Genomic DNA, 19,162 nt, shown 5'->3' on the forward strand with positions numbered 1-19,162 from the left:
AATGTAACGCTTGGCTAAACACGATCAGCTGGTTTCCAGATGTAAACAAGACGTCACAAAGAAGTCAGCTGACCAAGCTCAAACAAACGTTGTTTGTAATTTTTGTGTGACCGTCAATGTGAAGTGACAAGTTGTTGTTTTCTTGACATACACGTTAACTAATATACGTGACATTATTGTGTGCAATTGGTGCACTCCTGCTTTAAACCGTGTTGTGTTACATTATTCAGAAATAGTGTGGGTGGTGTTACATCATCGATATTATTGTGTTAAATCAGATGTATTTTGTTAATGTGTGTAAACTAAATATGTTAAGTTTTCCATAATGTTTACACAACTTTGCGATTTTAGTAAATATTTTTATGTTAGTTAGGTGTCCCTTCAAAGGCAATAATTTTGGATCTTGTTGATTAATTTAGCAGTGGTATCAAAGTGTTTTGCAATGTGTGAGTGACAGAAATAACAATTCTTTCCGTCTCTGCACATTTCTTCTTAATGTCATGTATGTACAAAGGTACATGGTCTAGTTTGCTTGTCCAGTGTTTCTTAATGCTGCCTGTTTGTTTTGTATAGATTTAACAGCTACATTTGTTTTGAATTGAAAGCATTGTATTCTGCCCTTTCTTCTGTGTGGAAATGGTGGGTTTATTTACTTTTTGGTTGCAAAAAATCACATTTTGTTTGCTTTGGCATGTTTTATTTTTTATACTTTATATTTCAAGGACTTGTTAACAAGCAAAGGCCCTTGTTGCCACAATGGGTATGATGAAAAGACCGAACTACAACACAAGATTAAACATGATCAAGAGCATAGAGCTTACAAACGGGGTCCGAGCACAAGGTAAAAATAGAAAAAAAAATGAGAAAAATCATAAAACATTTTTAAACTTTCTCACAAAATCAACAAACATTGTAGCACTTTTTTAATAGAGCATGAAAAAGGTTTTTTTTTCTCATATATATTTATTGGCTAGTATTTAAAACTGCATGGTGCAAGCAACAAATAATTTCTGCAAAGTCTTACTTTGCTATAATGACTTAATGGGCATGGTTAAACATTAATTTCTTGTGAGCCAAATTCCAAAGACACTATCCTTACTTTACTGATGTGCAGTGTTTTGTCAGCTGGATTAAGGGGTAGTAGTGTGTAACATGAACATGGCTGCAAATAAAAACTCTTTGTGTAGAGTGTTTGTGAATCGAAGTCTTAGCATGGACAAAATCAAATTCTTTGGTTTTGACATGGACTACACATTGGCAGTGTACAAATCACCACAGTATGAAGAATTGGGATTCGACTTAGCAAGAGAAAGGTAAATAGCATAGTACACTATAATTCCTTTTTGCTGTGAGAATCTACTTCATACATGACATTATATCTAATTGGTGTGTTAAATTCCTAACCTTTTGTTGTTTCCAGGCTGATTGAATGTGGCTACCCAGAAGACCTAAGAACGTATGTTTATGATCCATCATTTGTATTACGTGGGTTAATATTTGACCGCGAGCTCGGACATATGCTCAAGGTAAAGCAAATATTGTTTTGTACACTTAAGATCGATTCTGTTTTAAGTTTAGCCATTGTCTAGTAAAGCCATCATCAGGTTATATTGATCATCTGTGCAAACATGTTTTTGAGAATTGCGGAAAGCTAAATTATTTAAAAATAGTTCATCATCATTTATTTCTCAACACCTCCCTAAAAGAAGTTGTTTGTCAATACTTCAATAAATTTGGACAATAACCTTTAATAAATTTGGAAAATAAAACAGTTTTTAATAAATAAGCAAACTTGAACCAAACAGATGACAGTGTTGCAAAAATAGTGAATTACAACATTCAGTTTGTAGGTGTGTTAGGTATCTTCCCTACCAGTTGATGAAACAGCAACCCACTGGTGCCTGTTGATTTGGGTAAATAAGTAACATTGTGATACCAATGCTCAATATTTAGGAAACCATTTGCTCAAGGCCTGGCGGAGACTGGCCCCAATAACATGTCTGTGTGCCCTTGTCATGGCAACAATCTTCGCACCATCCTATCTTGGTAGTTATTATATTACATCATGTGCAATAATTCATGCCCTTCAATACAACACACTTGATGATTGTAAAATGTTTGAGTGTCTAAATGACAACATTTGCATTTTTCAAGAACCAAAGTGTGACATAAATATGAATTAGATTTGCTACTTTTTTAATAAAGCTGTGTTAAATTGCCCACATTGCATAATAATGAAGAATCACAACATGCATGTATAGTATTTTTGCTTTATGCAGGTTGACACATATGGCAACATTCTGGTGTGCACTCATGGTTTTCGCTTTTTAAAAACGTAAGTTAACTGACAGTGATAAACAGATTTGCTGGGTTATGATGATGGATAGATTGTAAACATTGCTGGATGTCAGAAAATGCCTTGCAGTCATGACAGGAAGTTGTCACATTTTCTGTTTATGTTTGTCTGACAATAGTGAAAAGTTCACGAATTCTCAACTTCAATATTGAGTTTGAATCATATGCTATTGTGTTCCAGTTGTTCGAATTTGATGATTGTATATTTGTTTTTAGGCATGAGGTGATAGCTGACTATCCAAACAAGTTTATTCAGTTAAGTGACACTAAACGATATTTCATCTGCAACACACTCTTTAACTTGCCTGAAATCTACTTGCAAGCATGTGTCATCAATTACTTCAGCAACACCGATGGATATGTACAGGTATAAAAACAGTCATTATCAAAAGCAAGATTTTTTTAACAAATTGCTGAGCTGAAGGCAATTTAATTAATAAACATTTAGTACAATATATGCCACATAAATTTGTATACATAAGATTAAAAAAAAACCTACAATTTTTTTTCTTTCTGTTAATTTGTGCTTGTTTATTAGTCCTTACAAACAGGTTACTTAAGTAAATTAAACATACACTTACTCATGCATATTGCAACATGTCATTAAAATTTAATTTTCAAGTCCAAGCAATGCACACAATTTTGAAAGTTTCCTTATTTTTTGACATAAAATTATACCCGGTGTGTTGTAATAAATATTCATGCACAGATTTACTGTACTTATCCAATACCACATTGTGTACTGTATTTTACTTTATTACAGAAAAAGAATGGGATCCAGAAAGACAACTTAATGATGTCTTATGTCACAATTCATACAGACATCAGAAATGCAGTGGATTATGTACATTTGCATGTGAGTATTCTGCAAATCAATTAAACTTCAAACGCAAATTACATACCGCTTTAGTGAAGGCAATTTGAAAGAGTTTGTTTGGCTGAGGGCACAACCATCATGTTTATTTGCAGACCTTGACTCAACAGTTATAAAAAGTCACAAGTAATCACTTTGTTTGCTATCGAATTCCCAAGGGCACTTTTGACATGCTTTACTGTTTGGAAATGAATTGTGTTAATTAGAGGGAGGTCTGCGAGTTCACCATGGTGTTAAGTTTTTGACACTTGTCAACTGGTCAAGGCCAGTTAACATTTTGTGTGTAGGCTCATTCTGAGTGTAGAATTTTATTATATTTTGGCATAGTCAATAAACAGTCTTTTATCTACCCTAAATGAAATAAAAATTTCTGACATTTCTATCATGGACTTATCATCAAAATCCATAAGCAAAACAAACTAATATGTAGAAATATCAACAGCTGGATCGAATTTAGAATGTGAAAACATGCACCAAGTTGTTTAGCAACCTTGCAAATTTATAGTCACAAGGTTGACACTTTTCTTTACAGGGGACTTTAAAGGCAAAGTCCGTTGAAAACCTTGACAAGTATGTGGTGAAAGAACCAAAGCTTCCTTTGCTTCTTGACCGAATGAGGGACCACGGCAAAGTGTTCCTTGTCACCAATAGTGACTTCCTGTACACCAACGTAAGCTATGATGCATAGTTTGTCTTCTGTGTTGATGATGCCACTCTGATATCATTAACTTAAACCCTATATGTGGTCACTGATAGGCATCCTACAATGTTTGCAATGAATATGAATAAATGCTAATGTGTAAATACAGAGTTAATGCTGTGTGATTTTGTTGCAAATAGGGTTAATCTTTATGTGTTTATTGGTACACAAATCCATGAATTTGCAAACACTTTGTTTTGCACAAGTGGCATTCTTTTCTTGTTTTGCAGCGTATAATGACATACCTCTTTGACTTTCCACATGGCCCACAGGTATGCAATTGCACTTAAATTTAAATGTTGTGGTTTCACTTACACCTGAAATGTGAAGTGTTGTTCAGTTTTGAGTTTTTGATGTATTTTATAGCATTTAAACACTAATGCTTGCCTTAACAGACATTTTCACACATACACGGTCACCTAAAACAGTTAGATTTGTTGCTTTTAAGAAGTTCAAGTTTTTAAACTCTTCTAGCTTTATGGTCAATAATTTTTCAGCCAAAAAAATTATTATTTTTACAATTTAGCAAATTAACTACCATGACATTTGTGTGTAGTTTTTTGAAATAGTTTGTGCAACTAACCATTTTTTGCTGTTTTTCACATGTTTGTGTTTATTGCTTGCCCTGAATCACCTTGGCAACTGCTTTTGCCTTTGCAACATCACCCATTGAAAACAAAGGGAACCCAGGTATAGCATACATGGCCAATTGCATGAGCATGTCTAAATGAATTATACCCTTAAATTTCTGGTTTTAAAATTGGAAGCAAGTAGCTGTGATTACAAGTAAATTTATGCTAACAGCCACATCTCACGTAGTAATTCTTTTCTTATTATTGAAATCTCCTTTCAAGTAAAACGACCGCGACGATTCAGAGTCATTAAAATCAGATCAAGAAAATTCAGTGTGAAAAACCACTAAATCTGTCGCTATATTTTATTTGTTTCACACTGAATTTTCAGCCACATCTCATTTGCAAATCACTTTGCAAAGCAAATCAAAATCAAAATACTTTTCTTCTAAATCTATTTGATTTTTATACACTGGTAGTCACAGTACAAAATGCATGTTGTAAAAATGCTTATGTATCAATATTTTTTGTATTTGTGCAACAGCCTGGAACAGAACATCGGCCATGGAGAAGTTACTTCGACTTTGTTTTGGTGGAAGCAAAGAAGCCCTTGTTTTTTGGTGAAGGCACTACCCTGCGTCAAGTTGACTTGGTAAAAATGAACTTTCTATCATAAGCCCAATTATGGGTCTCCTTCCCATATTGTTTTCGTCGGTATTTTTTTCTGTCTAGCACTGGTTTGTTTCACCCATTTGGGAAAAGGAAAGAGTAATTTTGTGCAGTAGTTAACCCAAAGTCTGTGAAACCTGTGTTGAAAATGTATTTACTTTGTTTGTTCTTTTTTTAAAAAAAAGCGAATTCAAACATACTAATCATAGGCGCCGAGTTTTACAAAAATGCAAGGTGGCGGACTTAAAAGTATGACGTCATTTTATGTGACGTCACTAATGCGTGCAACCACATCAGCTCAACTAAAAGCCCAACTAACTTACAATAGAATCCAACGTTTGTCAAAATCATAAAAAAAGATGTTTTGAATAATATTGATCTGGAACACTTTGCTGTGATGTTTATGATTGGTTTAGCAGCGTTTAAAAATGTTTTGTTTCGTTGTTGTTGCTGCTTTGTTTTACATAAAAAAACATTTATCATAGCACAATCGAATTGTACACAATAATGGCCAAACAGGGTGCAGTTTTTTGTTGCTTGGCAACAATTGTGTGTTTGGCATCATAAACAAGGCACTAACCCAAACAGGTTGCAGTGTTTTGTTGCTTGTTCGCCAGCGCACTTGCTAAAAAGCAAAATCGTTCCTAATTTTTCTCAGATTTTACGATGTCCCGTAAGAAACCGCTGCAAACCAACCAAAATATGCACAGTGGCCGCCACCGTGCTTCACAAACGCCACCCCGCCACCACCTACTCGGCGCCTATGATACTAATGATATAACAAAGCAGGCTTTGGTTGAAGTGAACAAATCCTTTTTTGGTTTCTACCGATTTGTCTTTAAACTTAATGATGATCGCACATTATTAATACTGTTACCAATTTTTATTTTCATGTGTGTGGGGACCCCCTCATTTCTGTTTGCAGAAACAATATTGTTGTTAAAAGACTTATAAATGTAGAGACTCAAGTTGTTTTAGATAACAAGTGTACATCTGTTGTAAGTATGGTAAATGGTGCATGTAGATGAGTAACCATGTGGATAAATTGCAAGTATATAGTAAACGCCACCCATTTCTAGGTAACTGCGCTATAAAGTTTTAAAACTATGCATTGCTTTTTGAATAAGATTTTTACTTGACAGGACACTGGACATTTACACATTGGTTCATATATGGGTGAACTAGAAAAGGGAGCCATTTACTCCGGTGGATCGTCGGATGTGTTGTGTGACATGATGGGGGCTAAAGGAAGGGACATTCTTTACATTGGTGAGTACCATATTACACAGATTTTGTTCATTAAAAGATGCAACCACTTTCATACAATCAAAAATGTCTCCCATGTTTTTGAATGTTTTAATAAACATAATTTGGTACATTAGGCGACCACATTTTCGGTGATATTCTAAAGTCAAAGAAAAGGAGGGGTTGGAGAACTTTTCTTGTTGTTCCTGAAATATCACATGAACTTTCGATTTGGTTTGATAAAAAAGAACTCTACCACCAGATAAATGACCTGGATGCCATGATCGGTGACCAATACAGGTTGGTGTTAAACTTTAGTTTTTCATTTAATTGTTTGTATGTTACCATGTTTTTTGGAAAGCAACTATATGTTTATGACACTTTTTGTGTGTAAAAATGAAGAAATTATAAATTGCATTAAAATGAATAATGAATTTGTTCAGTCATAATTTTGTAATATGGCAAAAACCAATGTTATCACTTTCTTCAGAAACCTCGATAGTGCCTCTTGTGAGCAACCATGTGTTCACAGCTTACATGAAAAAGTAAGGTCAGTTGTCCATGAGATGGATATGGCCTTTGGGACATTTGGTAGTTTGTTCAGGAGTGGTTCACGACAAACCTTTTTTGCCAGTCAGGTAGGCCTAAAACTTTGGTGCTGTTTTAGACTCTAAAAAATAAATTTGTTCTTCAGGTCTCACGGTATGCAGACATTTATGCTTCCTCTTTTATCAACTTACTACACTATCCATTTTGTTATTTTTTCCGGGCCCCATCTGTGCTGGTAGGAATTTGGAAACTTTTTATCTGTAGAAAGGGTTGTTGTTTTTCATGCTTAAAACAATATTTTCTAGATGCCTCATGAAACGGCAGTTGATCATAACTCAGAGTTTGGCGAAGTTGAAGAAAGTCCAATGTCAAACAGAGACAGTCATGCCATCACTGAAAACAGTGAGGAAAGACTTTCAAACATGCCAAGTCAAAAAATGTGGAAATCATCAGAAATTCTTTACACCCCAGAAGAAGATGATGAGTCAGATGACTAATCTACTTTTTATTGAATCAAAATTCCTGTAACTAAATCTAATTTATCTTTGTGCAAATGTTTTATTATTTTTGCGATTGGTGAATGTACATACATTTTTATGTAGTGCTAAATAAGTTTTTCTATCCCATTTGTGAAGCAGTTCATGGAATATCTATCCTTTTTTGTACATATGAGTTTATTGTTTAAGTCAAACTTGTGGACTGTATAGTTTTCTCACTGTATAGTTTTATTTTCTGGTTATGGTTTTACCACAGTTTTAGTCTTGGTTTATTTCTTTGTACTACAAGAAATTGACATGTTCCAGTTTACAAAATCACCAACTAAAGTTTTGTAAATAACTTTTCTCATTACTTTTGTTGACTGCCTAAGTTTTAGTTTGGCTGCACCGAAGCAAACTCTTTGTTGCTTGTACAAATAGAGGCCCTTGGTTTTACTCGTTGTAATATGTTTTACTGCAGGGATTTTTACTTTGTGTGGCTCAATGCTTGCGTTTTTGTGACATATACCATATAGTGCATTAAACGTGTTAGGGGTTGCACTGAACAAAGCAAATGTACAAGCCAGAAAAGTTGTGACTTTGTTCAAATATCAACAATCACTGCAACATGTGCACCACTGAAAATCACCAATATTGTGCTATTGTACAGATTCTGATGTTTTTACTGCAGCACCTTTTTTGACAAGCCCGAACTTATCTACATATATTATGCTGGTGTTTTGCAATCACTAACTGCTTGCTTGTAATGTTGCTAATATTTGGTGAATAAACATCCTCAATAGCAACATTTTGCAAGACATTGTGGAAAAAAGCAAGTTAATTCTTAGTCAGATCTTCAAAAATTTTAATGAAACCCACAAAAGCAAATCCAGATATAAGTAAGTAGGTTCAAATATTGTGTGAAATGTGGTCTAGCTGTACAGCATACCATTACAGTTTGGATCTATCTACCCTAATTTTATGTCTTTTGGCATACAAAGTAGTAACTGGAGACTTGGAATACCTGTGACCTACATAATATGGCAATGTACAAGCTTGTACAGCCAACAATTATTTTGCAGAGAAAATGTGTGAACAGGACACAAATATATAATTGCTCCACAAGTTGAAATAATGGGTGCAAAATGAGGATTACAGCTGCTGACATGTTAAGAAGCACTTCTATTGATCAAGCAGTTGTACCGATTATTCCCAACCATCTATGGATCTCTGGAAACTGTTTTAAACTGGTAGCAGGGTCTGTGCATGCCACCTACCTAGCCCACTTGGCATAAAATCAATAATTTTGGACCACCATCCCCACCCGGTGGTCAGTTGTTTAAGGAGCAAATTTTACAACCAGATTCTGTTTGGTGGACCTCAAAAATAATACATTAAGCTGTTTTTGGGCTAAAAAAACATTGTTTTAAACTTCGTTAATTTATAATGACTAAATCATTTTATAATTGATGGAATTTTTCCTTTCTTTTTCGCGTACCCACTTTTTGTGTAAAAAATAGGTTAAGAAAATATAACATGTACACACATTTTAGTCGATCTCCTGCAAACTTGTCACACATATTAGGCAAAAATTACATGTTTAAAGTTAAACATGGTTAAACTACACATGGAATTATTAAAGCACCAGAACTGAGTTATGTGTAACATTTCTAAAAATGGCATTCCTTCCCTTGTCTGGACCTATTCTAAACTAAACAAAAAGACACAAACACTGCTCATGTTTGGTTGTACACATTTAACTGGTAGTCAACATAAAAACAACAAAAAAGAAATAGGAGATAATGTCATTGATTTACCTAGTCCTGATTGTCCCAATGCAATTTAGTGCCACAACCACGTAGTCACACAAAACTTAACATTTGAAAATGAAGTTGTTTTTAATGTAAATGTGATATTCAAACATCCATATAATCACCTCTAATGATTAACTAAGTAGTTGGTAGCATGCTTCTGCAAAAAAATTCAAATTGTGCCTGAAAAGGGAATTTTGAATGAATATACAGTGCAACAAAAAAGCACACATATACACGAAAGACAAATGTAACTGTCGACTAGCATGTTACGGTGGCCTATTGTAGGTAAAATATAAAAAAGATAAATTGCAAAGATGTTTTGAAGTTATGCCACATTGAGAATGGTGTAAAACTTCTGGATTTCATCAGAAAATGTCATGTTTCAAACTGAGAGATCAATTTTCGAACTTCTGGCGTGATTTCCTTTAGCGCACTGCGTGCATCAGCAACTGCCTTTTGGTACAAGCCTTTGCGTTTTTTCTGAAACCTAAAAAACAACATATTTGTCCACACTGTTCACAATAATGCAACAGAATTACTTAACCAGCCAATTGGGTATGTTCAAATTTCGTTACCTACCTAACATTGAATGATTTATGAAATGATTCAACATTTCGTACAGATATTGTTGATGTTGTTCGTGATTGAAACCAAGCAACAATTGCTTCCTGCTGAAGTATTTTGCCATCTGTTTTTGTGACAATTAGTTTAGTTACCCTACTTGGCCACCATGGATAGCCAGTTAGTTTTCCCCACACAACATCTCCATGGGTCAGAAGACCATTGGGCGTTTTACAGCTTGTGACAGACAGCGTATGACTTTTAGGTACATCAGGTTTTTTGTCCATCTTTTGACAAGTAAAACCTTTAAAGTCTTCTTGATTGCCATCCAAGTCTTCAAAAACTTCTGCAAGATCCTGGGTAACAATATCACTAAGCTTACAAGACTGCGGTGGGAGTAGATAGCCATTTCTGCCATCTATGGGCTTTAAAACTACTCGCAAGTCTTTGTTGTATGAAGGGTTGCCTATTGAGCTGGTCTCTTGTTTATTGTGAGGAACTGCAACATTGGCTGAAAAAGAGTTTCGTTTTACCCGCTTTAAAACTTTCATTGCCTGGTCTTGCTTGGTGTTCTTTTTGTTGATAAATTTAATTTTATCTAAGCCAATGCTACCCTCTGCAATGTCTGGAAGCTGACCCACATATTGTCTTTTTCGGTACTTGCGTTTGACAATTTTAGGTTTCTCTTCACCACTTGTTGCTGACAGCTTGTTATACCCCAATGTTTGCTGTTTACAAATTCGTTTTTTGGTCAAGTAAACATTTTTGCTGGATTCTTCACTTTGTAATTCTTTGACAGGTGAAACATGAGGTCGTGAAGGTATTTTTACCACTTTGCCTTTTCCGCCTGGGGTGTTAAATGTTATCTTTATTACAGGACTTCGTTGTACAACTTTTTGACGAGATTGGATGGTTCCAGGCATTAATGATTTCATGGGGGAAGTGATTTCTTCACGAATTAAGTGCCGTGAGCTTGATTCCTCGTCAGAACTAGTTGAGGGAGTGTCATCACTATACTTTAACCTCTTTAGTTTTTCATCTACTGGACCATCAAATTTATTCTCATCTATTTTACGCTTGTTAGACTTGGAAACACGACTGCAGTATTTGCAAGTGCATGAAGGCTCATGGGTTGATGTGTCTTTGTGTTTGCTACTGGTTTGTTGCAAAATGTTTAACTTGACTTTTCTTCGAGATCTTCTTGTACGACGAAATATATTTCTCAGAGGCGGTTGCGGAACATCCTGATGAAATGATTGCCGCAGTAATAGTGGTTGAGGAAATGGGTTTTTCACACCAAACTTTGAATCTGTCAGATTTGTTTCTTGTTCATTTTCTATGGGAGCTGAAATGCCATATGGTGCCCCTCTGTAAGACAAAAAATACAGTTACAACACAAAACAATTTTTGCAAATATTTAAAAAATATACATTACTTTTTACTAGTATCCATCAACGCCCCGCAGTACTTCCTATTTTGAAAAATGAATGATACAATCAAACAATCGTGATTGTGAACAATATCTTCAACTGTTGCAACAACATTATCACCCTTTTTAAGGGTTTGTCTAGTTTTTCGTTTTTGTGGCATTATTTCCAATCTGCAAACACTACAAAACAATTGATCACAAAAATGGAATAATAAAAATCAAACAACTTTTAAATTATACAGCATGTGATTTAATAAATAAGTAATATAATATAAAAGCAATGTCCAAATATACTGTTAAAACACATTGTGAACAACTTAACACAGTTTTTTTTAATTGTCTGTAGCCTGTTTTGTGTTAAATTATTTCATCTACATGTTTTTTAAACTACTTAAATCACTACATTTGTACCAGTATAATTAACATTCACTAATAAAAAATATTTACTTTTGATAAATCAATAGTTCAGATATTTATTTTATTAGTAGTAATTTGATTTTGTTAAAATGGAGTTTGACATTTTTTTCCATCATAGTAATGTACATTGCACAAGTTCACCAACGTTCAAATCGGCAAACGCAAGTCCGTTAGTATCGTTTCTAAATGACAACAGAAAAACGTCTTTTACAATATTGAATCCTAAAGAGCGTTGTAGTATTTCAAAGTTTGGTACAAATGTATTTGTTATCAGTTTATTCATCTTATTTTACTTATGCTAATGAGGGGGGAATCACCGTGCAAGTTCCTCCACCACTGTTCAACAACTGACTGTTGACGAATTCCTAGCCTAAAAAGCCTAGCCTTGAGAGTTGAGACTACCAGTTGCATTCTTGCAAAATGCAATTTAATTGTCAAGGCAACGAGACAGTGTTGCCTTTCTTTATCAACAATAAGGGTTGCACATATAATCCCCGCTTGAACAGGACAAGAAATACGAGCCTTGCACCGCCACTACCCTACCCCCTCGCACCAACAGCACTGTTCAAGGTTGCTTCAGTTTTAGTAATTTCTGTACATTTTGCTATTGCAAAAATTGAATCAGGCACATAATCTGCCCCATTGTGGCCTAACTTTTTCCGTAATATACCTCCAAAACGCCTCTACGCTCGGAACAATTAATTTGTATTTTCGACAGTGCTCCGCCAGACGCGGTATTCGAATGAAACACAATGATCAAAAGTAAGTGAACACATTTATAACCATTTAAAAAAAACAAGCATTTTCATGATGAAAATCCCATGAAAACAAGAAAAAAATATATATTTGTATCACTATAGCTCACTTTCACAAAAGCAACAATTCAACTTCTTGCACGGGTATGAAAACTCGCTGCTTGCACTACGAAACGTGAAACGAAAATTGCACAGAATTTGCGATTGAAGTAATATCATATCGAACACCATGCACCCTAAATTCAGTGTAACTAAAAACTTGGTAGCACTTTTGTTTTTGCAAGTGTGGAAATTTTTTGGTTCTGTAATGACATAAGCATGTTTTTGTTAGCATCCTTCAAGAACGGTTACCATAAAAATGCACAACATTGTGTCATCAAAGCAACGTATTGCAGTGGATGCAAAAGTAGCATTGAAGAATTGCTAAAATGTTCTACCCAGCACTTTAAACTTGCTCAATTCAGGAGTGTCACTGCCATTGATTTTTCCAAAACCCAGCTTTGTATACAGATCAAGAAGATGAACTGAGTCTTGTGAAACAAGAGCATGCACCCCACAAGAATCTAAACATCAGGATAAAATCATTTATTCCCTGGTGATGTCAAAACACGGGTGTTACTTACTGTGTGATTTTAACGCAGACAACAAACATACTGTCATGCTTTTCGCAATGGTGAAATTTGTATTTTGTTTCAGAGCTAGAGTCATAAGGGAAGGATGTGTTGAAGCAAGATCATCAGGAGCATAGCTAAAGCGGTCTTTACTGCTATGGAAGTCCACAATCATTTTCTGAAAAGTAATTGTTTGCAGCAAGAGAATTTCACAACAAAACCTCTCCAACTACAAAGCAATGCTTGGACTTAATAAAAAGGTACCTCAACTTCAGACATTTCTTCATCACTTTCAGGTTTTACATACTTTTCTCTCATTTCAGGCAAATATGCCATTTCATACTTTTTCCAAAACTTTTGTGCATTCAGTGTAGCAGCCAGATAGCCACAAACACCAGATTCATCCTCAACAACAAAGCAGTACTCAGGGGATAAGGTTAACAAGGCACCAACCAATCTGCAGAAAGGGGATTTATTATGTGTTGAAAGAAATCACAATGTATGTTGTTTACTCATCAGCAGGAAGATCTTTGTGTTGTGAAAATGAATTTGAACACTCCATACCATCATTATGTGTTGCATAGCAAACATCAAAGACTGACACCTGTAGCAAAGTATTTGTTAAGGAATATAAAGCCAAAAATCCCCGAACAAACAAGTAGGCCGAAATTAACAAATATTTACCTCATCAGCAGGAACATAAGGCCTGACAATATAAGTGCACACTTGTGGATCTAATGGAATGGTTTGACAAAACAAATCAAACGATGAACCCACTGGTAAAAGGCGCTACAAAAAAATCATTTTAATTTTTGTAGAAATGGAGTACTAAAACTGAAACAGTTAACATCACACCTGGAATTCACCAGATAAACCACCACGAAAGGCCCATGGTTCCGGGTCGGGTCCAAGCCAACTATAGCGATCCAAGGCCTCTAAACATAATTACATAGGCATTACATTATTTAAAAGTCAAATAAAAAAACCTGAACTTACTTCTACTTGATGGTGAAGAGGGTGATGAAGGAGGAGAAAAATTTCTATCATCACTTGATGTACCAGCTGGACGAACTTCACAACAACCTACAATGCACAAAAAATGTTGTGTTGTGACTGACAAGTTAGCCCACAAATCATACTTCCAATCACAAGCAAACATAAATTTTGGTGGTAAATGATGCAACAGAAGCATGAGGTAGAGTAGATACCTAGACTATCCTTTCTATTATATTTATGAACACAATTAATGTTTTCAATACTATTAGCTGAGAAATGAAAGCAGAAGATGTTTTTTAATGAATTTCAATTTTGTGAGTGTATGGTTCCTACAAAAACTATTCTGTGTAACCAACTCACAAAGATCACATTTTAAACTTACCAAGCCATTTGCTGTAGGACCTTAACATGGAGACAATTCCTTTCATATCCCATAAGTATGGAAAAATATCAAAAAGCAAAGCTCGATTAGGACATGCACATATTTGGTTAAAAACCTTTAATAGGCTTTTGCATTGCTCCTCAAAAGCCAGTGCCTTTTCTGACCACAAAATTGCCTAAATAAGAACATACAATTTTTTAAATATGAGAAACAATAATTTGTTGCAAACTTATCAATACCTTATCAAGGTACGCTTCTGTTTTCTTGTCTTTGATCTTAGACAGTTTAATGGCATTTTCATTTAGCCATTTAAACCTCCAAATCATTTCTTTTGCGGAAGGACCATGTTCATATGGTAAGTAAAAGCACTCCACTAGAAGTTGCAGAGACTCCACACTTAAAGACTCTGACTGAAACTGTTTATCTGATGAATCATCTAGTTTTTGTGATGTTGTAGGGGTAGACATTTCAGCATCAACCAATTTTACAAAAGATTTTGTTTCTTCAATGTCAGTGTTGTCTTTGACAGTGGTTTTGTCCTCAGTTGTGATAGGACAAGGGCTGCCCATTTCATCAATGTCAGTTGGAACAGCACTTCCACTTTGGGCAGTAGCCATGGAAACATCACTATCCACTTCATCAGTTTGCATCAATGTTTGATTTTCAGTTTGTGCTTCCTCTGTTTCCATCTGTGTAAAAAAAATGAATTGGCTGTGATAAATTTTTACCATCAACCAAAGTTACAGGGTTCACAAACTGAACAAAATGTAGTAACCTGACAACACTTACAGGATCAGCAACTAGTACAGGGACTTTGGGAGGTGTTTGAGCTTCAGTTTGCATGACCTCAGTTGCTTTTTCATCAGATTGGTCCTCCTTCATCTCTACATCATCTTCAGATGGAGTTGGTGTCTTTCCATTTGTATCTTTAATGGCCGTAATTTTTTTCTCCACTGCAGAATCAACGTCAGTTTCCTCCTTGTCATTTAATTCTGTTTTTACTTCAGTGAGAGGGCTGCCTGGAGCCGAAGAGTATTTAACTGGAGCCATTACCACATCCACAGGCTTTTCATCATACCCTTGTGGTTCCCCTTTGTCAATGTCAATTTCAACACTTGAGGTACTTGGAGCTTCTTTGGCTGCAGGAGATGCTGGCCTGGAGCCTGCATTCATTCTAGCACTAACCATTGGTTCAATCACAGTCCTGGTAACACACATGCTGGGTATGGAAGGATGGCTTACAATAGGAACATTTGGCACCATAGACATTGAGGGTGGCGTCCCACTCCTAGGAACAATTTTTCGAACAGGGTAACGCACATTTGAAAATATGGGAAGCCAATCTTGAATAGCCTATAAATAAAAAGGTCAACTAATCCCCAGCTTTTAAACCACTGCAAACATAAAATATGGCACAACCTACCAAACGTAAGGCAATGTCAGGATTATAAGCTCCATGGTTAAAGTTTACTGATGATGGGTACAAGCTGCCATCATGCGAAGAATAATCACTGTCTGTGTCACTATCACTGTCATCACTTGCTCGCCCACTGCTTATGCTACTCCCATCTACTTCAACTGGATTGGAAACAGCAGGCTCTTGAACAGGCAAAGTAGAGTCAGAAGAATTTTCTGCATCTTTTTCATTGTTGGATGTTCCCTCAGCTTAAAAAATCCAGATGTAAAGGAGAATTTTAACAAAAAAGTAAGCTGTATACAAACACAAAATCTGGTCCAATGTTCTGCCTAAAATCAGCTCTTAACAACGGCATTGTGCAAGAATATCATGTCACCTGTTGGGTTTTCGTCTTTGTTTGATACAGAATCTGGTTTTACATAACTCTTCCACCAACTTGCTATAGTGTGCATGGCAATATAATTTGCCTCAAATTCACAGTTAGGATTGGTGAGCGCTCCAGCCAGCTCAGGCACAAGTTCTGTTGATCGTCCTGAAAGAAAAACCCTAATTACAGCAACTAAGATTTGACAAGTAATTGCTAAACACCTACTACATGGATGGGTTTTTGCAATATATATCCACAATGTCAAAATATGTACACTCGATTGGATGCAAATAAAGGCTGATTTAAACTACAAACCTTTGTATGGTCCTAGAAATACACGCTTGGGATCATAGTCATTGGCATGAATGTTGTCCCAGATGACAACTTTGCGCTTCAGTACTGAAGTGAGAACTTTAATGGATTCCACTGATATAATATTGGAAACCACCTTGGGACCTACAATAATGGCAACAATATTAATGTTTATTTAAATACTGGTTTTGTATTTTTAATATTGAACATTTGTGATGAAAAAAATATCTGATTAGGAAGGTAATTTCCCAACCATTTTCTTTCATGGCCACAACTGGTTTGTGGCCCATTGTATGCTGCAAACTTTTACAACTGTTTACAAGTGGTTATTGCAGCATAGTAATGGTATTGTATCAAAATACTATGTTCAGATACCTCTGTGGCCTACTAAAAATATTTTTATGTCCTGAAGTTTAGAAAGAAATTGAAAATATTGTGCTGGCTAACATCTTTTGTACAGATGATGTTCATCATTTTACCATTTCACTGCAGTTATATAAAATGATATGTAGGCACTTAAACTATTTTACACAGGGTGTCATATTTTTACTTGTGTCAGGCAAAATTTTTTATTAGTCTCAACCATGCAAAGTTGTTGATCATAAGTGCTGTGGGACAAGCTGGGTAATATATAACTGAGAATATGGATTTATAAGAATACAATTTTAAAACTATATAACCACAAAGTTTAATCCAACCAGTTTGCTAAAAACACAGAAAAAACAGAATGTCCAAAATTCACAACACATATGCCACATAAAGTTGTATGTTTGCTTGTTGTGCACTAATACTGAATCAGGAAATGACAACTGTCTATTAATTAACCGCCACCATAGATGACATAACTATTGGTAATTTATTAATATAACTACAGAGCCGAAAGTTAATTCACTTCTTAATCATCAAATCTAACCTGTCCACATAATAGAGATGAGTGGATGTAAAGAGTTACCCAGGGTTTTTAAATAACTTGAATTTTTTACATCAGGGATGGCCATGCTGGTGCAATATTCTGCAAAAATGTGAAATTGTTTAGTCAGCAATACCCAAAAATAGTTTGAAAATACTTACCAGTTGGACAGAACAAAAATCGGGGCTGATTTAGAACATCAAACATGAGATTTGTTATTGAGGCTTGAGCATGGGATGATGACTCAAATTCATCCATGTCAGAAACACACAAAACAGGGTCAATGTCATCAAACAAAAGAGCAAAAGCTTTACATCCAAGAGATTGGACCTTAGTAACAATAACTATTGTTGAAAACAAATATTGCACTTTGTAATTTAGAAGCCAAAAATGGGCTTAATTTAAAACATGTTTACCTGCAACAACTTATTTTTAAGACAAGCAGTTTCTTTTTTACATCCAAAAACCATGTCAAGGCCTGGGGATATTGCATAAACAAACATCACATTATGCTGTTCAGCTTCATCAATTAAAGTTTTAAGCAATTCTGTAAATAATCATTGCTCAAATAAAAACACAAGACAACCAAAGTATTTTTAGATATGATCTTGGTAATTAAACAAACTGAAACGCAATGCAACACAGCAATTTGTGAAACAGACCAGCTTCATCACTGGAGTACTTTTCTCTCCAAAACAGGCGATGTTTGTAATCATCTTTTGGAGCATACAAATATGTATTTAAACCCATTTCTTCCATTCTGCAAAGAAAACAGGTTTCAGTATTTTTTTGTTAAAGCACAATGTCTAATTGTGCCATTGACCTAAAGGATAAAATCATACTTAAGAAATAGTACAACACACCAACAATTGGTTTAATACTAAAATATAGACCAAAATGCTATCATTGCAATATAATAACACTATACCTGCAAAACAGTTCTTTCCGCTGTTCAGCTGTCCAGGGTCTTCCATAGAACCCTTCAACTACTCCACACATGTACGCATGTTCATCTCCAGTAATGTTTATGTGATCAAAATTGTCTAGTTTTCTTTTTGTGGTGGCTGAGTTCATCTTTTTCAATCTTGATTTTACAGGGCCCATGTTTTCTTCTTCACTAGTTTGTGTCTCCTCCTGGTTTGTTTTTTCTTCTAGCATTGCGCCAGAGCAGCTCTCTATCATAATAGTTGTGTTTACAATTAGAATATCGTTTCTGTATGTCAAACACAGTTTGTTGATTAATTGGCACAGTTACAAACCCTAACCATAAGTATGGTTTGAAGAACTAAAACCGTAAACCTTTCTGTTTTCTCTCCAATCTTGCCTGATTTTTTTTTTTAAAACATCACATAAGAACGACATTAAAATACATAAACGATCAAAAACCAGCTTGCCAAGCTGTCAACGCAAAACTTTGTTTTCCAGTTAAGTATGTGTAAAGTTAGAGTACTGCCTGATCGACTAGTTAGTTAGCTTGCTTATACTATATTGCAACCGGATGAAACTGGTTCCTGCTGGTTATAGCATTTGTTTGGAGGACGGCGTTGTGCGAAACATTTCGTTTAACGGCGCACAAAACTCAGCTGGGGGTCAACTGTCACGCCCTAGTGATCTTTGTTATTGAAATGTTTTTGATGGGCTACTGATATCCGCACCATTATTTTTTATCTAAAGCGCAATTAATTATGCAGGAAAATGCCGACGAAATGCAGTTTGATTTTTACACATATTTTTGCTTGGAAACGCAATAC

At 35.3% G+C, this 19,162-nt stretch overlaps 3 protein-coding genes across 4 annotated transcripts; 1 reads left to right on the plus strand and 2 right to left on the minus strand.

Moving 5' to 3' along the window:
• Positions 1 to 546: 546 nt before the first annotated feature.
• LOC145222906 (cytosolic purine 5'-nucleotidase-like) lies at positions 547 to 8,246 on the plus strand. Of its 2 annotated transcripts, XM_080089146.1 has the most exons (16): positions 547 to 639; positions 723 to 841; positions 1,188 to 1,313; positions 1,421 to 1,526; positions 2,280 to 2,335; positions 2,572 to 2,722; positions 3,119 to 3,211; positions 3,762 to 3,899; positions 4,160 to 4,201; positions 4,611 to 4,619; positions 5,046 to 5,153; positions 6,313 to 6,439; positions 6,553 to 6,715; positions 6,906 to 7,053; positions 7,110 to 7,199; positions 7,270 to 8,246. In XM_080089146.1, exons 1-16 carry the CDS (start codon positions 637 to 639, stop codon positions 7,459 to 7,461), a joined length of 1,671 nt encoding a protein of 556 aa, XP_079945272.1. In that variant the 5' UTR covers positions 547 to 636; the 3' UTR covers positions 7,462 to 8,246. The 2 variants fall into 2 exon arrangements, with proteins under 2 accessions (XP_079945272.1, XP_079945273.1); XM_080089147.1 differs by lacking the exon at positions 4,611 to 4,619.
• A 930-nt stretch (positions 8,247 to 9,176) lies between these two features.
• Positions 9,177 to 11,455, minus strand: LOC145222912 (PWWP domain-containing protein 2A-like). The gene is made up of 3 exons (XM_080089153.1): positions 11,251 to 11,455; positions 9,834 to 11,183; positions 9,177 to 9,741 (listed from the first exon to the last, which is right to left on the minus strand). The coding sequence occupies exons 1-3, from the start codon at positions 11,403 to 11,405 to the stop codon at positions 9,630 to 9,632; spliced, it is 1,617 nt and encodes a 538-aa protein (XP_079945279.1). The 5' UTR covers positions 11,406 to 11,455; the 3' UTR covers positions 9,177 to 9,629.
• Positions 11,456 to 12,345: 890 nt separating this feature from the next.
• On the minus strand, positions 12,346 to 18,842 carry LOC145222909 (protein O-GlcNAcase-like). The gene is made up of 19 exons (XM_080089151.1): positions 18,677 to 18,842; positions 18,340 to 18,586; positions 18,074 to 18,171; positions 17,828 to 17,958; positions 17,573 to 17,741; positions 17,415 to 17,513; positions 16,505 to 16,645; positions 16,199 to 16,354; positions 15,829 to 16,070; positions 15,195 to 15,758; positions 14,645 to 15,094; positions 14,406 to 14,580; positions 14,024 to 14,110; positions 13,883 to 13,962; positions 13,712 to 13,816; positions 13,540 to 13,631; positions 13,292 to 13,484; positions 13,040 to 13,205; positions 12,346 to 12,979 (listed from the first exon to the last, which is right to left on the minus strand). The coding sequence occupies exons 1-19, from the start codon at positions 18,771 to 18,773 to the stop codon at positions 12,840 to 12,842; spliced, it is 3,432 nt and encodes a 1,143-aa protein (XP_079945277.1). The 5' UTR covers positions 18,774 to 18,842; the 3' UTR covers positions 12,346 to 12,839.
• Positions 18,843 to 19,162: the final 320 nt, after the last annotated feature.

Source organism: Phallusia mammillata, chromosome 4 (genome assembly GCF_965637545.1).
Source record: "Phallusia mammillata chromosome 4, kaPhaMamm4.hap1.1, whole genome shotgun sequence".
NCBI classification, from domain to species: Eukaryota; Metazoa; Chordata; class Ascidiacea; order Phlebobranchia; family Ascidiidae; genus Phallusia; species Phallusia mammillata.

Coding starts and splice junctions, on each gene's coding strand:
- LOC145222906 (XM_080089146.1), top strand. Junction 1,314..1,420: donor TTCGACTTAGCAAGAGAAAG/GTAAATAGCATA, acceptor TGTTGTTTCCAG/GCTGATTGAATGTGGCTACC. Junction 5,154..6,312: donor CCCTGCGTCAAGTTGACTTG/GTAAAAATGAAC, acceptor TTTACTTGACAG/GACACTGGACATTTACACAT.
- LOC145222912 (XM_080089153.1), bottom strand. CDS start 11,405: ATGCCACAAAAACGAAAAACTAGACAAACCCTTAAAAAGGGTGATAAT. Junction 11,184..11,250: donor TTGATGGATACTAGTAAAAA/GTAATGTATATT, acceptor TTTGTCTTACAG/AGGGGCACCATATGGCATTT. Junction 9,742..9,833: donor CATAAATCATTCAATGTTAG/GTAGGTAACGAA, acceptor GTTGTTTTTTAG/GTTTCAGAAAAAACGCAAAG.
- LOC145222909 (XM_080089151.1), bottom strand. CDS start 18,773: ATGTCGTTCTTATGTGATGTTTTAAAAAAAAAAATCAGGCAAGATTGG. Junction 17,742..17,827: donor TTAAAAATAAGTTGTTGCAG/GTAAACATGTTT, acceptor ATTGTTACTAAG/GTCCAATCTCTTGGATGTAA. Junction 13,206..13,291: donor AAGAAATGTCTGAAGTTGAG/GTACCTTTTTAT, acceptor ATTACTTTTCAG/AAAATGATTGTGGACTTCCA.